The sequence below is a fragment of the Chiloscyllium plagiosum genome, chromosome 8 (genome assembly GCF_004010195.1).
Source record: "Chiloscyllium plagiosum isolate BGI_BamShark_2017 chromosome 8, ASM401019v2, whole genome shotgun sequence".
NCBI classification, from domain to species: Eukaryota; Metazoa; Chordata; class Chondrichthyes; order Orectolobiformes; family Hemiscylliidae; genus Chiloscyllium; species Chiloscyllium plagiosum.
Genome location: NC_057717.1, coordinates 106,831,381 through 106,849,460, shown reverse-complemented (window position 1 = coordinate 106,849,460; position 18,080 = coordinate 106,831,381). Strand labels below are relative to the sequence as shown.

Sequence of the window (18,080 nt, the reverse complement as noted above, 5' to 3'; positions counted from 1 at the left end):
CGGGACTATCTGACCCACATCGCTAACGCGGGACTGTCTGACCCACATCGATAACGCGGGACTGTCTGACCCACATCGCTAACGCGGGACTGTCTGACCCACATCGATAACGCGGGACTGTCTTACCCACATCGATAACGTGGGACTGAATGACCCACATCGATAACGCGGGACTGTCTGACCCACATCGATAACGTGGGACTGAATGACCCACATCGCTAACGCGGGACTGAATGACCTACATCGATAACGCGGGACTGTGATCCACATCGATAACGCGGGACTGTCTGACTCACATCGATAACGCGGGACTGTCTGACTCACATCAATGACGCGGGACTGTCTGACTCACATCAATGACGCGGGACTGTCTGACCCACATCGCTAACGCGGGACTGTCTGACCCACATCGATAACGCGGGACTGCCTGACCCACATCGATAACACAGGACTGTCTGACCCACATCGCTAACGCGGGACTGAATGACATACATTGATAACGCCGGACTGTGATCCACATCGATAACGCGGGACTGTGATCCACATCGATAACGCGGGACTGTCTTACTCACATCAATGACGCGGGACTCTCTGACCCACATTGCTAACGCGGGACTCTCTGACCCACATTGCTAACGCGGGACTGTCTGACCCACATCGCTAACGCGGGACTGTCTGACCCACATCGATAACGCGGGACTGTCTGACCCACATCGATAACGCGGGACTGTCTGACCCACATCGATAACGTGGGACTGAATGACCCACATCGATAACGCGGGACTGTCTGACCCACATCGATAACGTGGGACTGAATAACCCACATTGATAATGCGGGACTGTCTGACCCACATCGATAACGCGGGACTGTCTGACCCACATCGATAACGCGGGACTGTCTGACCCACATCGCTAACACGGGACTGAATGACATACATTGATAACGCCGGACTGTGATCCACATCGATAACGCGGGACTGTGATCCACATCGATAACGCGGGACTGTCTGACTCACATCAATGACGCGGTACTGTCTGACCCACATCGATAACGTGGGACTGAATAACCCACATTGATAACACGGGATTGTCTGACCCACATCGCTAACGCGGGACTGTCTGACCCACATCGCTAACGCGGGACTGTCTGACCCACATCGCTAACGCGGGACTGTCTGACCCACATCGCTAACGCGGGACTGAATGACCTACATCGATAACGCGGGACTGTGATCCACATCGATAATGCGGGACTGTCTGACTCACATCGATAACGCGGGAGTGTCTGACTCTCATCAATGACGCGGGACTGTCTGACCCACACCGCTAACGCGGGACTGTCTGACCCACATCGATAACGCGGAACTGCCTGACCCACATCGATAACACAGGACTGTCTGACCCACATCGCTAACGCGGGACTGTCTGACCCACATTGCTAACGCGGGACTGACCCACATCGCTAACGCGGGACTGTCTGACCCACATCGCTAACGCGGGACTGAATGACCCACATCGATAACACGGGACTGTCTGACCCACATCGATAACGTGGGACTGTCTGACCCACATCGATAACGCGGGACTGTCTGACCCACATCGATAACACGGGACAGTCTGACCCACATCGATAACGCGGGACTGTCTGACCCACATCAATAACACAGGAGAGTCTGACCCACATCGATAATGCGGGACTGTCTGACCCACATCGATAACGCGGGACTGTCTGACGCACATCGATAACGCGGGAGAGTCTGACCCACATCGATAACGCGGGACTGTCTGACGCACATCAATAACGCGGGAGAGTCTGACCCACATCGATAACGCGGGACTGTCTGACGCACATCGATAACGCAGGACAGTCTGACCTATACCCACTGATCATTTAATTGATTTTGTCATTCACCATGTTGACCTGGTTACTAAGGGAAGATTTTGTGTCGCTCGTAATGTCCTGGGTGATGCTGTCAGTGAGATTAGGAATTTGTTCGGCTGTCACACAGTGATCACTGAGAGTGTTGAGGAGCAGCCAGCAGTATTATGCAGGAAATCTGCGTCTTGTTGGATGTACAATGGACCTAGCATTTCTCTGGGATCTCAGTCCGCGTATCAAACCTGACCAATCAGCTCATTACTGACATGAGCTGTTACAATTCTGTCAAACTCTGTGTTATAAACACCCACATTGTACACAAACTCTCGCATACACCCAAATACACAGGTATACACACATACACATAGTCACTCACACCCAAATACTCAGGTACACACACTCACACTTAAATACACGGGTACACACACACAGTCAAATTCACAGGTACACATACTCATACTCAAATAGACAGGTACACACGTATATACTCAAGTGCTCAGGTATAGATAAACGTACTCACACAAATACACAGGAACACATACATACTCACTCACACCCAAGTGCACAGGTACACACACCCAAATACACAGGTACATGCACACACTCACACCCAAATACACAATTTCATGCACACGCTCACTGACACTTAAATACTCCGGTACACACAGACACACGCACACACACTCTTAAATACGTACGTACACACACAATCACACAATTAGTCACTCAAATTCACAGGTACACACACATACTCTCACTCAAATGCAGAGGTACACACATACTACACCGAAATACACAATTACACACACTCTCTTTCACACACCCAAATACACAGGTACTCACATACATACACCCAAATACACAGGTACACTCACACACTGACACTGAAATACATCATTACACACACACACAGCCAAATACATGGACACACACATACTGTCACACAAATGCACAGGTCCGTGCGCACATACTCACTAATGCCCAAATATACAGGTACACACACATACTCACTCACACTCAAATACACAGGTGTACACACTCACTCACACACTCAAATACACAGGTGTACACACATACTCTCACTCAAATACACAGGTACACACGCACATACTAACTCGCCCACATACACAGGTGTGCACATACACATCCACCCACACCCAAATACATAGGTATACAAATCTACACCCATGCAAGTTCCCAGTTTCTCAGGGGCAAACCCATTGAATTTTGGTCAGGACCAGAATTACTGTCAAGGTCATTTGTTGAGTGATGATCTTTTGAGAGCCTTGATTTACCGTGTTTGAAGGGGTGGACTAGCTTGTTAATTCTGTTTTCCAGTGTCCTATGGCTCCACCTTATTTCCCTCACTGTCACCTTCTTTGCAGGTTGATTGTGTGGTGACTACAGCAGGAGGTGTTGAGGAGGATCTCATGAAGTGTCTTTGTCCCACGTTTCTGGGGGATTTCAGTCTGGAGGGGAAGGAGCTTCGTGCCAATGGCATAAACAGGTAGTATCCAGCCTGGGACAAGGCAGCTGTTTGTGAAAGCAGCAATTCTGAAAATGGATTAGGAAATCTCCGGCTCAGGGAGTCATGTCGGGAAGGCAGGTTTCATATCACAGTACACTGACTGACTGCACAGATGCCAAATGTCTCAGAGCTTTAATCCTCTCCTTTAGCCTCTCTCTGGCAGAATCTCATTGCATGTTGTCTGGGCTACTGTGTTTGTCATCAGGAACTGGCACCAGTGTTTCAGTCAGCATCTAGTCACACACCCAGCTGTTACATTCAGTGAGCAAAGTTCAGCTTCATTGTCATCTCGCTCCTGGAGAAAGCTGACATGGAAACTCTTGTGTTCTCACCTCAGCCCTGCAAATCCTGGAGGTCTCTTCGCTCTTCTCTTGGGATGCTTTGCCAGTTGGATACTGCGATAATCTGGTTAGCTGTCCGTTTCTGAAACTGGCTCAGCCCAGGGTGCTACCTGATTGTAGACCAGTATCTCATTTTGCAAGGTTGGCGTGGCATCAAGTTCCCTCGGCACAAGGTGATGGAGAAAGCCTAGTGCCCGTGGAAGCTGCACCATCAACATCAGTACCATCAGGGACTGGGCTTTTGGAGAAACTTCAATAAAAGTTTATAACTCTTTGGTTTGGTCAGCCCAACTTCCAAAGTTGAAACACTGCAGCCTAACCCAGTGCCTCTCTTCTCATTCCTGAGACAGCTGTTTCCTTCTGACTTTGGATGTAAGTTATTTGTAATTACTTAACAGAATTGGAAATCTACTGGTTCCAAATGAAAACTACTGCAAATTCGAGGACTGGGTGATGCCCATTCTGGATCAGCTGGTCCGAGAACAGAATGAGCAGGTGAGAAAATCTTTTATCCTACAGTTCGATCTGCAGCTGGACTGAAACCTCCAGGGGGTGCATGCTGTAATCTGGCTGTAAACAGGTCAGTGATGAGGGACAGACCTATTCTGTATTCCTTGGGAGTTTTGAAGAAAAAGGAGTGATCTGACTAAGCAGTTTCTGATTGGGTGGGATGGAGAGAAACTCTTTCCAATGGTAGAGCAGTCCAGAATAAAGGGGAAAAACTATCACGAGAGCAAGTCTGTGTCAAGTCAAACTGGGGAGCACATTGCTACCCAAAGGCTGGAGTAGGTCCGGAACTTTTTACCTCAAAGGCCCAGAGATACCAGGAAAGGGACTGACATTTTCAAGACTGATCATTTTTTGTTGGCTACAGGTATCCACAATGTGGAACACAGGAAATGAAATAAAGTTGAGATACAGATACAGGGTCTGAGTTCATGGGAGTGGTAGTGAAGGGTTGAATGCCTCTTGTTAAAGCATCGTACCATGTTGGAGCTTGTAATATGAGTGGCTGTGAATTGCCTTGGTTTATTTACTTGCCCTGTTGTAATGTACTGGCCTTTACAGTTTGGAATGAAGTGGTTGTATTCTCTCTCTTGTTATAGGGGATGAAATGGACTCCATCAAAGGTGATTGCTCGCCTTGGGAAGGAGATTGATAATCCAGAGTCAGTTTATTATTGGACTTCCAAGGTGCAGTATTCAGTCCATTTCTCACACTCCCTTCCAAATTCTTTCCAGTCTCTACTGATTAGATTTCTCCCCCTGACGTAAACAGTCAAAAAGTCTAACTCAAGTCACAGTGATCCAGAGGCATTATCTTCCCTGCTATTTTTGATCCAGTTGTCCACAAGCATTTCCATTGGCCAGATTCTTGGAATAGTTTGCACTACATTCCTGTCTTTCATATCCTGCTGTAGCTTCCTTTCCTAACTTTGTTGTTTCTGGAGTCTCCCAAGAATCTGTCTTTGATCTCATCTCTTTCTCATCATGTTACACCTTGCAAGCATCATCCTTAGGCATGGGCTTAGCTCCCCTAAGTGTAGAGAAAAACCCACTTTGTGTTGGCAGGCTGTTAGACTGGAAAGGTCAGAATTCCCTGATTTGTCCGTGCCTGGGGAGGTGTGCGGTGCGTGTCCGTGCCTGGGTGGGGGGATGCGTGTCCATGCCTGGGCGGGTGCATGTCTGTATCTTGGGAAATGTCTCCTGTCTTACTTCTCTTGGTGTTAGAACATGAAACAATCCAGCACAGGGCCAGGTCCTTCGGGCCACCATACCCATGCTGATCACGATGCCATCCTGAACAATGCCTGTATTCCCTGCTGGTTCTTGTTACAGAATAACATTCCGGTCTTTAGTCCAGCTCTGACTGACGGCTCGATTGGGGACATGATGTATTTCCATTCATACAAGAATCCTGGCTTAGTGCTCGATATCGTGGAAGGTGAGTGGGGAGACACTCCCTGTAACCCTCCTTCAGGTGTGGGAGTAGAGGTTGAGGTTGTGTTCTGTGCTTTGGGGCCAGGCTGACTGTGGGAGGGAGAACTGGCTTTATGTTGTGAGACAGAGCGTGAAGGGAACCATGTTTGGATGGTGCAGGGGGTGGAGAAAGGCAGTCTGTGCATGGTGACGGTCTTCTGTGTTTGGGGAAGTAACCGGGGACTGTGTTGGGGGTTGGGAATGGTACTCAATGTGGGGGGGAGGGCTGCACATTTGGCACCAGAGGCAGGAACTGGTTGTGGTCCATGCTTGAAAGCAGTAGGGAGAGGGACCTTGTTGGGTGCAGTCAATGATATTACTTGTTTCCTTTCCTTTCCTGTCGGTGCAGACATCCGCAGGATCAACGACCAGGCAGTGTACGCCAAGAGAACTGGAATGGTCATTCTGGGAGGTGGTATGGTCAAACATCACATTGCCAACGCCAACCTCATGGTCAGTAATCTCCACAGAAACCATCGCCACTTCTACTGGGCCCAATCCTTTTCCTCTTCCCCTCATCCTAATTCCTTTCTTGTTCCCTCCCCACAAACAGAGGAACGGAGCAGACTATTCCGTCTACGTGAACACAGGTCAGGAATTTGATGGCTCAGATTCTGGAGCTAGACCAGATGAAGCGGTGTCTTGGGGTAAAATCCGGGTGGATGCCAAACCGGTGAAAGTAAGTTTCTCTTGCTCCTTGGTGGGTAACACAAACAGCAGCTGGAGAAAACCGTGCACCCCCCCCCCCCCCACCTCCACCTCCTGCTGCACGATTGCTGTCAGGACCACCTGCTAAATACAGAGGCTACCTGATATTGCTAAGATTCAAGTCATGCTGCACAACAATGAGTTAATGTCCCTCCACATAACCCTCACTCAGTCACGCTGTTTGCCCAACTGGAGAAAAACTGTATCTCACGGCATTGACTGTGTACACTGTCAGGGCAACAGGATGTACACTGTACTTCCCATTCACTGTTGCAGACAGCTGCTGTGCCAGGGGCAGGGGACACTTTTAAGGCTGGTCTGATGAGAAGGGTGCTGGCAGGGAAGGGGCTGTTACAAAGGGATCGTTGTGAGTTAATTCTGTTGCCTCCCTCTCTCCCACAGGTGTGTGCAGATGCCACTCTTGTCTTCCCTCTGCTCGTGGCTGAAACATTTGCTCGGAACTTTGATGCACTTTCACCTCAGTCAAAGCTGCTTTAGGCCCTGGTCTACAGTCGCGGTGCTCCAGCCCCTGGCCTCCTCTCCCTGAATAACCCTGATGAGTCCTGGAATGCTGCTCCCTTGAGAACATATTGTGAATCTCAACTGCCTTAGCTTCAGCTCTGTACAGCAAATTATGTGTGGGATTTGTGGACTACAGCTGAGAGTAGAGGGCCATTAGTGCGAAAGTTGGGAAGGAAAGATGGAAGTCGGGGGGAGGGTCATGTGTGAACACCAAAGATTGGCTTCTGATCTAATACACATTAAGAGCTGAACGACTTGGAAAGGTGAATGTTTGCTTTGAAACTGGTGTGGATGAAGCAGAGATGTTTTGTCTCTTTTTAGCTTAACCAGAAAGAGAGGTGGGATGGTGGAGGTGAGGGAGATAAGATCAAGGACACAGGACCAGTGATACCCAGAGGACTTCAGTAAAATTGATTCAGGAAATTTCTGGGATGAACAGGTTCGGAGTTTGGTTTAACTTGCATCCTGAGTGTAGACCGTGCCAGAGGAGTTTGATCTGTGGTATGTCCTAGTGCTAATACACCAGCATGCTGTGCGCTCACCTGACAGTGAACAATCCATGATTCTACACTGGCACACTGTGCATGGGGTGGGAGATGACAAGCAGGAATCTGCTGTCAGGACCAGTCCAAAAACACTGTCCCCTCCCCCTGACTGAACATCTCAGACAGCTGGTTAGGTAAATCTGTAGATCAGGTGAATTTGCTGAATTGGTCATTTACTTGAAGCTGAGGCTGCTGCTTCCTGCATATGAAAAAAATCAGTTAGTCAAAGTTTCTGATTGTTTTCCCCGATTATAAAACATCAGTGGTTTTGAGTCTCTGTTTTTATTCACTTGGAAACCTGATGTTATAAATACAAATGTGAACCTCAGCCACTTTCAACAGAATAATGTTATTCACAACAAAATAAAGTTATGTTGCCAGTCAATTCTCAGTGCTGGATGAGTACTTAAAGACATTAACTTGACCATTCCCTTGGTTGAGAATTTCTGCCTTGTTCACCAGCCTCTGCTGTTATTGTTTTGAGCGAGACTCAGAGAGCTGTGTAAAGGTCCCGTGGTTCTCGGTAATACATGGAGCAGCTGGTCCTGTTCTAGTGATGGTCACGATGGGGTTGCCTCTTCACTGTCATCTCCCCAGAGCTGGACAGTATCCTCAGTGGCAGTCAGTAAACAGCACTGGGTGGGATGGTAGCTCAGTGACTGCACCACACCCTTCCCAACAGGCAGAGTGAGAGTGCAGGATCCCTGCAACCAAGACATCACAATATATCAAACAAAACTTGTATTTGTGCACCTTTCCCACTCTGTCACACCCCAAAACCCTTACTTTTATACAGTTCTGCCTTGTATTGTTAGAAACCAACAGTCTGCACGGCAAGATTGCACAGACAGCACTGCAATTACAAGGTAAGCTGTTAGTGATGCTACATAAGGGATATGTTTTGGAATTCCCCTGTGTCTCCTTGAAATAGTGGTTTTGGATCAGTAACACTCCCCACAGAGAGTAGACATAGCCTCATTTACTGTCAAGTCCCAGAGTCAGGAGCTCTGACTGTGCAGCCGTCCCTGAATGAAGGCACTGTCCTGACAGTCTGAGTTAGCTGCTCCAATCTCTGAAATGCAACATACTCTGGTAAAACTGCTATTCACTGAGCCACCATCAACTGCCAATTTGCAGCACTTCAACCAATGACTATTCCTTCTATGAGAGTGTAGACTGGGCAGTATCTGTAATCTAAGCTGAATCACTCCTTAAACCATAGAATGATCACAGCGCAGTGTGCCATTGCTGGCTCGTGAATGAGCAATACACCAAGTGCTATTCCCCTTTTTCCCATAACTCTGCACTTTCTTCCTTTTCAGATAATCCAATTTCCTATTCATTGCCTAGATTAAACCTGCCTCCACTAGTGTCACCAGCATCACATTCTAAATCTTCACCAGTTCTCATCATATGTCAGCATTGCTTCTTTTGCCAGTTACCTTCAGTCTGAATTCAGTTTCTCGTTCTTTACACCTAAAGGATAACAACAAAATTCTGCAGATTGCTGGAAACTTGAAACAAACACAAAATACTGCACAAACTCAGCAGGTCTAGCAGTATTTGTGGAAACTTCAGTACAACTCCTCTTCAGGTGTGAATTCTCCAGCATTTTCTGTGTTTCTTCCACCAATGGGAACAGTTTCTCCCCATCCACTCGATCCAGACCCCTCACTGATTTGAACACCTCTCCAACCTCCTCTCAGCCTTCCCTCTCGGCCACAGACTCCCTGGGAGCTGGCACCAGACATTGTCAAGGGGAAGTCTTCAGATGTGGTGCATGTGCTCACCTCGATCAGATCCCAGAAGTACACAAGCCCATCCTCCGAGCCACTCACTACATGTGTGTCAGATTCATTAAAGCAACAATCCAGCTTGCAGTCTGTGTTCCTGTGTCCTGTATACCTGTTCAAACAAAGTGAAGCTTGAGCTCAGAGTATGGCAGTGCATTCAGTTCATTCACTTGTCTTACTACTGGGTTATGAAGTAGGGCACTGCTACCTCACAGCACCAGGGTCTCAGGTTCGATTCCAGCCTCAGGTGACTGTGTGGAGTTTGCACTGTGTGGGTTTCCTCCGGGTGCTCTGGTTTCCTCCCACAATCCAAAGATGGTGAATTGGCCATGTTAAATTGCCCGTAGTGTTAGGTGCATTACTCAGAGGGAAATGGGTCTGGGTGGGTTACTCTTCGGAGGGTCGGTGTGGACTGGTTGGGCCGAAGGGCCTGTATCCACACTAGATAAGCTAATCTAGTCAGTCCCATGAACACTGGTGAGCAGACATCTTTTGGGACTAAATCCTGTGGCACAGGGAGAAGGGGAGACATCTTGCTCAGTCAGACCATGGAGATCGAACAAGCACAACGAGTTGTCTCCCGCTCTTCTCACCACATGGAAACTCGTTCAATTCTGTAACGGATTTATTTCCACTTTCTAATGAACAATTTCGTTTTGAGAAAATCACTGAGAGCAGTGGCAGGGTCTTGAGTGGGTGGGCTAATGACCTGGGCACACATCAGTCAGGAAGAGAAAAATGTTAGTCACCCAAAACTGAAAATTCAACACTGCACAGAACCAAATAAACCTTGATAGAAAATTCTTTAATCTGATATTCATGTGACCATCTGTGTAGTTTTTAATAATCTTTTTGTTGAGCTTGTGAGACCCTGTCTAGCAGGATCACTGTTGTACTTGAGGTACAGTAATGTCTCCCCTGGGGAAAGAAAGGAGGTGAGGGGTCAGTGGTGAGAGGATTCAGCCCCTCAACTGCCATGGGAGGAGGACTCCGAGTTCCACTCAGTCCTGGCCGGCTGAAATAAACAGCCAGATTATAATAGGGTGTACAACATCACAGCAACATTCCTCCAACATCCCCCCCCCCACCCCCCCAAAACCAGGGAGGGCTCTGTACAACACCACAGTAACATTTCCACCCCCCCCTTCCCAGGGAGGCCTCTGTAAAACACCACGGTAACATTCCCCCTCAGTCGGTGAATAACTTCCCTTTTGACTATTTAAATTTCTGGTCAGGTTCAAGTGACTGATTACAGTTACAATTTGCAGGTTCGGTTTGGAGAGTGTGGAAATTGGTTCTTTGCAGCCGCCCACCCCTCCCTCCCTCCCTGAGGGTGGGTGTTGGGGAATAAGAAAAGGAGGCTGGAGAGTTAATGTTTGATTCAACCTTCTCAGAATATGACTAATTTCACTTACTCGCCAAGAAGCTCCCCAGTCTCCTTATCTAACAGGCGCAATGTAGAGTCCAGGCTCGAACTCAACGTGCACTGACTATCTTTGCTGAAACACACACTCGTTATTGGACCTGAGAGAGAGAGAGAGAGAGATAGAAAGACAGTCTGTCTGTAGGAAGGACATCTACTGTCTTGGTACTGACTGTAACACATTGTAGCATATGATAATACTCAATAACACTGTAGTTAAACTGACTGTCTAAGACACATAAACAAGAACTTGGATTATTCGTCTGAGCTGATGTGCTATATTTCCATCTCAAAGATTTGATATGGCCCCTCTCACTTAGCACTTACTTCCAATAAAATCTGCAAAAAGTTGTCCCATCCGTAAGTCGTATCTCCGAATTCGCCCATCGACAGACCTAAAGCAACAGGAAGCTGTTAGGCTGCACAGCAAATCAGGTTATATGTGGCATATTCAGAAAAAGGCACTCTCTTATACACTGGTGTTTGCTGTGTGTGTATCTGCAAGTGGGTTTCTATTTGTCATGCTGCCCTTGTTTCTTCTGTTCGCTCACCCTGACAGAATTTCATGGTCTGAAACTTTCACACTAGAAATCCCATCCTTTGCTTCATCCAGGATTTGAATAGGCTCTGAAGTCCGTGAGCGACAATCCCAGCACCGAACCGAAGTGTCGATGGAACCTGCAAACATAGAAACATAGAAATTATCAGGAGTGGGCCATTCGGCCTGCTTCACTGTTCTAAACAATTATGGCTGGTCATCCAACTCAACTCTCTGTTCCTGCTTTCTCCCCAGAGCCTTCCAATTCTCTGGTTAGTTGAAAAGTGCACGCTAACCCACCTTAAACAGTGAATTACGCAAAAAGAATCAGACTGAAATAATACAATAGGCTGAAAGGAGAGAGTGGCCAATTCCTGGTCAAATCTGTACTGTCAAGATTCCTCACAAATATCTAACTTCATCAAGTTGGACAACGTAAGAAAATAGCATCTAAACACACATCAGCATTGTTGGCAGTTATACCGTGCAATCCCGGGGCTGAAAATGGTTAAACATTCTTCTCTCTGTCCATCCCTCTGCCCACTGACACTTGGCAGTGCCCTATCCCTACAACCTCCTTCCTGCAGATTCCTGACCTTTAACCTCTGCCAGCAGCCATTTGCCCACTACATGCAATATTATATTATATTAATTACCAGACAATGTGAAACCAGAGCACACACAAATTTCAAGCCTAGATTGTGAAACTTGCTGATGTGTTGCGATAGATTGCAACAAGCTAGATACAGAATGCAAATTCACTCTGCCTGGATCTTAGTGGGAACCCTGTACTCACCTGAAACAATGACTGTCGATTCCTCATTGAACTGAACACAGTTTACTTTCTGTTTAAAACAAAGAGAAATCACAATTGGTATTTGGCTGAGAGCTGGGAAGATGGCAGTGAGCAAGAGTAGAGGAAGACAGCTGAGTGAAGGTGACATTCAACAGCTTTGAGGAGGATTCTAAATGTAGAGAGAGGTTTACAAGACCATAAGATGTAGGGACACAGGTAGGCCAATTTGACCCAACAAGTCTGCTCCACCATTCAATAAGACCATGGCCAATCTGACAATCCTCAACTCCACTTCTCTGCCTATCCGCCCAACTCTCAGTTCCTGACCTTTTCAACCTCTCCTCCTAAGACAGTCCCTCCATTCCTGGAACCAACTAAGTGAACTTTCTCTGCACTGCCTCCAGTGCCAGTGTAACTTTCCTTAGATAATAAAACTTCTCACAGTCTTCCAGTTGTGGTCTAACTAGTGCCTTGTACAGTTTTAACAAGACTTGGTACTCTATTCCCTTTGAAATAAATATTAGTGTTCCATTTGCCTTCCCTATTAATCAGTGAACTTGGATGCTAGCTTTTTGTGACTCATGTACAAGGACTCCCAAATCCCTTTGTGCTGCAGCTTTCTGCAAACCATCCCTCTTTAAATAATGTGCAGCTTTTCTATTCTTCCTGCCAAAATGCATCACCTCACATTTTTCCAAATTATATATTTTTTTGCCCATCCACTTAACATGTCCGTACCTCCCTGTAAACCTCTTGTCATCGTCGCCACTTGGCTATTTTTGTGTCTTCTGCAAATATGGTGCGAGTACATCCATTTCCCTCATCCAAGTCATTAATATATATTATAAATAACTGTGGCCCCAGCACTGATCCCTGTGGTACTCCACTAGTTACAGCGAATCCTCTTACAAGGATGCCTTCCTTGAAAATGCTCAATCCCAACTCAACTGCCTTCTATTACTTAGCCAATCCTCTTACCATGCTACTATACCATGCCCAATAACAAGGGCTTTTACACCTGTTGGCAATCCCCAAATATATCTACTGGTTCCCCTTTACCTGTCCTCCTTATTAACTTCCCAATTAATTGTAATACATTTGTCAGGCACGGTATTCACTTCATGAAGCCATGCTGACTGTTTGATCTTGGTATGTATTTCTAAATGCTCTATTATTATATCATTCTGTCATAAGCCAACCAGTCAATCATTATCTGTTTACTGTCTTCCTTTTTTGAATAAGGATGTTAATATTAGCAATTTTCCAATCTCTGTGACGTTCCCAGAATCTAAGGATCCTTAGAGGACTACGACCAAATAAACCACACTCTCTCTGTAGCTATGTTTGAAATCTGAGGTTGCAGTTGATCAGGTCCAGGAGACATACCAAACTTTAGCCCTATTCGTTTCCCTAAGACCATAAAATATAGGAGCAGTATTAAGCCATTTGGTTGATTGACCCAATCTAGTCCCACCTGCCAGCACCCGGCCCATATCCCTCCAAAGCCTTCCTATTCTTATACCCATTTAAGCAAAACAGAATTTACTTAAACACTACAGTTGAAACGCAAACAAAAGAGTTTAGAATAATTTAACTATTTGAAAACCCAACTGACTCAATACCACAACTTAACAAAGGAGCTGTTCCAACTCCCATAAGCACACCCCCCCTTGGCAAAAGGTAAATTCAAACACAGGTTCTGACACAGAGAGAAGTCAGCCAGGGATCATCTGCTCCACTATCCAATCTTCCTTGTGGTTATCAATGCCAATGTGATTTTCCCAATCTGCATTAATATTAACATCACCCCTGATTAGTGTACTGCCTTTTCACATGTCTTCAATAACTCCTGATCTGTTATCTGCTTTACAGCCACTGTTAGTGGCTTATTAACTACCCCTCCCAAAGTCTACCTCCGTATTTTATCTTACTGTCATTAGATATTTTACATCTTCTGATTCAAGGTCATTTCTTGCTATCGCACTTGTTCCATTTCTTAGTAACAAAACTGCTCCACCACCTTCCCTTCCTGCCTGTATTTTGGAAATGTCATCTGCCCCTGAATATTTAGTTCCCACGTTTGGCCTCCTTCTAACCATGTCTCTGCAATGGCTATAAGAATATATCATTAATCTCTATTTGTGACACTAATTCATTTATTTTGTTCGAAATTAAGTAAACAGCCATTGATTTTGCATTTTACCATTTTTTTTCCAGCTTTGGCCTAATTGCTGATTTTTCTTGTGCTTGTACACTCTGTTCCTTCCTGTCCCACTCTGGGCATCATTATTAAAATAATTGTGCAACAATTATACCTTCTTTTTGTTGTGACAATGCTACTCCTTTAACAAGGTTATTTTTTGTTTTTTGTTTTCGAGAGGTAGTAGAAACAGTGGTGCTGACAATGGCAGGGCACTGGCCAGTTCTCCCAGTTGAGGTTTTTTCTAGTTTGGTTTTACTTGTAGCAGGCAGTCAGACGCTTCTGCAATGAAAAAGGTTTCAAGTTTCAGTAGATGATCCCTGGCTGACTTCTCTCTGTGTAAGAACCTGTGTTTGAATTTATCTTTTGCCAAGGGGTGTGCTTGTGGGAGTTGGAACAGCTCCTTTGTTAAGTTGCAGTATTGAGTCAGTTGGGTTTTCAAATAGTTAAATTATTCTAAATTCTTTTGTTTGCGTTTCAACTGTAGTGTTTAAGTAAATTCTGTTTTGCTTAAATGGGTATAAGAATAGGAAGGGTTTGGAGGGGTATGGGCCGGGTGCTGGCAGGTGGGACTAGATTGGGTTGGGATATCTGGTCGGCATGAACAGGTTGGACCGAAGGGTCTGTTTCCATGCTGTACATCTCTATGACTCTAAAGCCGAGTGGTTTGACCAGCTGCATCACTCCCGGAAAATCCACTTTATGTCTGCCTTTAAAAATAAGAAAATGTTAGGGTCAGAGCTATCTTCTTAAAGTATTTTGCTGGGGTCTGGCCTGGTCCATAACTTTGCTTTTAAGTGTACACATGCTCCCCACCCCTCGTCTCCTGAACCCTCCCCTCTTCTAACCAGTTTAAAGCCTCTCTCCAGCCCTAGTTACACAATTTGCCCGGACACTGATCCCAACATGGTTTAAGTGAGGCCTATCTAAACAATAGTGCTGCCAGTGCCCCATGAACTGAAACCGTTCCTCCCCCCACACATTTAATTCCATGATTTTATCTACCGTGAGCCTGATTGCCATGGTTCAGGCGATAATCCTTACGTGGTTTTGAGTTCTTAGTTTCCAGTCCTATCAATGTCACTGGTACTATGGGATCCCTGCCCTCCCATTCCAAGTTCCTGTCCAGTTTGAGGAGATCTCCTTTATCCCAGCACTGGGCAGAAACACCGCTTTTGAGACTCAAGCTCAAGGCTGTGGAGAACTGTGTCTATCCAGAATATACTTCCTTTATCACAACTATGTCCCTATTCCACCCCCCAACAACTCCCAAGCTGTCATGGTCAGTTTGCTCGTCCTCCCTGCTGTTCCACTCCCGTCCACATTCTCTTAACTGTTGGACAATTGCAGGGACAAAGGCTCCTCATGAGCTACCCCATACCTGGCTCACCTATAATCACACCCTTCCTATTCCTGACCACAAACCAATTAATCTAAAGGTGTGACCACCCTCTGGAGAAACATCCAGGTTACTTTCCCACTCTCTGATGGGCACTATCTCTGCAACTTCTGGATCAGTGGTGCTGGAAGAGCACAGCAATTCAGGCAGCATCCGACGAGCAGCAAAACTCAGACTTCAGCTCCTCAACTCATATCTCAAGTAGCTCAAGCTGCAAACACTTGCCACAAATCAGGTGGAACAATATAAGGTGAAGGAGTGAAGATTATAGGCAGATTGACTGATCACAGTAGCAGGAGAGAGCAAACGATCAGTATGTTGACTGTCCCCCCATTTCTGTGTCTGCCCCTAGCACAATCCCACTTCCAACAGGGAACACCATGGATTGTTGATACCTCAAGATTTTCCAGTGCTCCAATTATTTACCAAACAGCTTTCTTACCCCTCTGTGGCCCCGGAATTTCCGGACCAGCTGTCCTGTAGCCACGTCCCACAGGACAACAGTTTTATCGGATCCACACGAGCAAATCTGGCTATTATCACAGGAGCTGGGAGAGATGAGAAATCAGAGTATGAGTCAATGAAAGGGAACCTATAGCAGGAAGATGCAAAAATCCTCAGCACAATGCTTCCACCCCCCACCAAGATCCCACACAAGGGCAAAGGTCATTGAGTGGATGACCAGCTGACCCTGAAGGCAAAGAGCATGAATTCACAGGCTGGGGATGGGGGGGGGGGGGTCACATCAAAATCAAAGCTATTAGAAATGTAAAAAGGTAAACCAGTATTTCATGGTACGGAAAATTAACCAGTTCAGTAAACAAGGCCATTCAGTCCATCAACAGCTTTGTCAATGCCTTGCTGTAGAAGCTGTACCTCTTGGTAAATAGGGGCTCGGGACTGAGATGCTGTCAATACCTGGTGGACAGGGTGACAACGTGGGAATGGGCCACCATGCTAGGGAAAGCATCCCGAAGCGAATGTTGCAACTGCTGATACTCACAAATGCTGAACGGCGTGGAATGTGCAAACAGTATATCTTTATATTGCCTGTAAATCTAATCTTCACGCAGTATGCACATTGACTTCAAGCAGGAAGCATTTAAAAACACAGAAGTGAAAATGTGATTTGGTGTCAGTGGAAAGGCGTACAGTAGTATGACAATCTGGCCTTACCCAGCAGCATCCAGAACCTCATATCCATGGCCACTGTAGGTCTTTAGGATGATTCCTCGATGTGGATTCCACAGTTTTAGAGATTTGTCACTGCCACAGGTTAAACAGTAATTGCCATCCACTACAGACAGAACACAGACAACAGCTAAGTAAACGGTGGAGAATCGCATCCCCACTAGACTGGATCTAAATGTCATCCAAATACATGGCACATAAGTGGAACATAATTTTTATAAATAGAGTCATAGAGATGTACAGCATGGAAGCAGACCCTTTGGTCCAACCCGTCCATGCTGACCAGATATCCCAATGAGTCTAGTCCCATTTTCCAGCATTTGGCACATATCCCTCTAAACCCTTCCTAATCGTGTATCCATACAGATGCCTTTTAAATGTTGTAATTGTACCAGCCTCCACCACTTCCTCGGGCAGTTTGTTCTAAAAACACTCCAACCTGTGCTTCTTGGGTCCCTTTTAAATCTTTCCCCTCTCACCTTAAACCTATGCCCTCTAGTTTTGGACTCCCCTAACCTGAGAAAAGGACCTTGGCTATTCACCCTATACATGCCCCCAATGCTTTTATAAGCCTCTATAAGGTCGCCCCTCAGCCTCCAACACTCCAGGGAAATTAAACCTAGCCTATTCAGCCTCTCCCTATAGCTCAAACCTGGCAGGATCTTTGTACATTTTTTTGAACCCTTTCAAGTTTAACAACATCTTTCCTGGACCAGTATTGAACGCAGTATTCCAAAAATGACCTAACTAATGTCCTGTATAGTCACAACATGACCTCCCAACCACTATACTCATAGCACTTACAAATAAAGGAGGCAATGGCCTAGTGGTATTATCGTTGGACTGTAAATCCAGAGACCCAGATAATGTTCCAGGGACCCAGGCTGGAATCCCGCCATGACAGACAGTAGAATTTGAATTCAATAAAAATCTGTTCATTGTTGGAAAAACCCATCTGGATCACTAATGTCCTTTAGAGAAGGAAACTGCCATCCTTATCTTGTCTGGCCTAAATGTGACTTCAGACCCACAGCAATCTGGTTATCACTTAACTGCCCTCTGGGCAATTAGGGATGGACAATTAATGCTTTCAGCCAGCGACCATCTGGATCACTAATGTCCTTTAGAGAAGGAAACTGCCATCCTTATCTTGTCTGGCCTAAATGTGACTTCAGACCCACAGCAATCTGGTTATCACTTAACTGCCCTCTGGGCAATTAGGGATGGACAATTAATGC

General features: G+C 46.1%; 2 protein-coding genes across 3 annotated transcripts in view; one reads left to right on the top strand and one right to left on the bottom strand.

The window, feature by feature from the left end:
- Positions 1 to 7,887, top strand: part of dhps (deoxyhypusine synthase) — a 14,339-nt gene extending 6,452 nt beyond the window's left edge. The window contains exons 3-9 of one of the 2 annotated variants that reach the window (XM_043695069.1): positions 3,265 to 3,386; positions 4,147 to 4,243; positions 4,855 to 4,941; positions 5,587 to 5,692; positions 6,077 to 6,180; positions 6,281 to 6,406; positions 6,838 to 7,887. In XM_043695069.1, the coding sequence (XP_043551004.1) occupies positions 3,265 to 3,386; positions 4,147 to 4,243; positions 4,855 to 4,941; positions 5,587 to 5,692; positions 6,077 to 6,180; positions 6,281 to 6,406; positions 6,838 to 6,933 (738 nt within the window). In that variant the 3' untranslated portion in view covers positions 6,934 to 7,887. Of the gene's footprint in view, positions 1 to 3,264; positions 3,387 to 4,146; positions 4,244 to 4,854; positions 4,942 to 5,586; positions 5,693 to 6,076; positions 6,181 to 6,280; positions 6,407 to 6,837 lie in introns of those variants that run through there. The other variant, XM_043695070.1, reaches the window with a different exon arrangement.
- wdr83 (WD repeat domain containing 83) lies at positions 7,766 to 16,997 on the bottom strand. The gene is made up of 8 exons (XM_043695141.1): positions 16,828 to 16,997; positions 16,094 to 16,199; positions 12,053 to 12,101; positions 11,270 to 11,396; positions 11,046 to 11,113; positions 10,711 to 10,819; positions 9,293 to 9,407; positions 7,766 to 8,206 (listed from the first exon to the last, which is right to left on the bottom strand). The coding sequence occupies exons 1-8, from the start codon at positions 16,995 to 16,997 to the stop codon at positions 8,063 to 8,065; spliced, it is 888 nt and encodes a 295-aa protein (XP_043551076.1). The 3' UTR covers positions 7,766 to 8,062.
- Between the last annotated feature and the right edge of the window lie 1,083 nt (positions 16,998 to 18,080).

Coding starts and splice junctions, on each gene's coding strand:
- wdr83 (XM_043695141.1), bottom strand. CDS start 16,997: ATGCGATTCTCCACCGTTTACTTAGCTGTTGTCTGTGTTCTGTCTGTA. Junction 16,200..16,827: donor GAGGTTCTGGATGCTGCTGG/GTAAGGCCAGAT, acceptor CATCTCTCCCAG/CTCCTGTGATAATAGCCAGA. Junction 11,397..12,052: donor ATCGACAGTCATTGTTTCAG/GTGAGTACAGGG, acceptor CTATGTTTGCAG/GTTCCATCGACACTTCGGTT.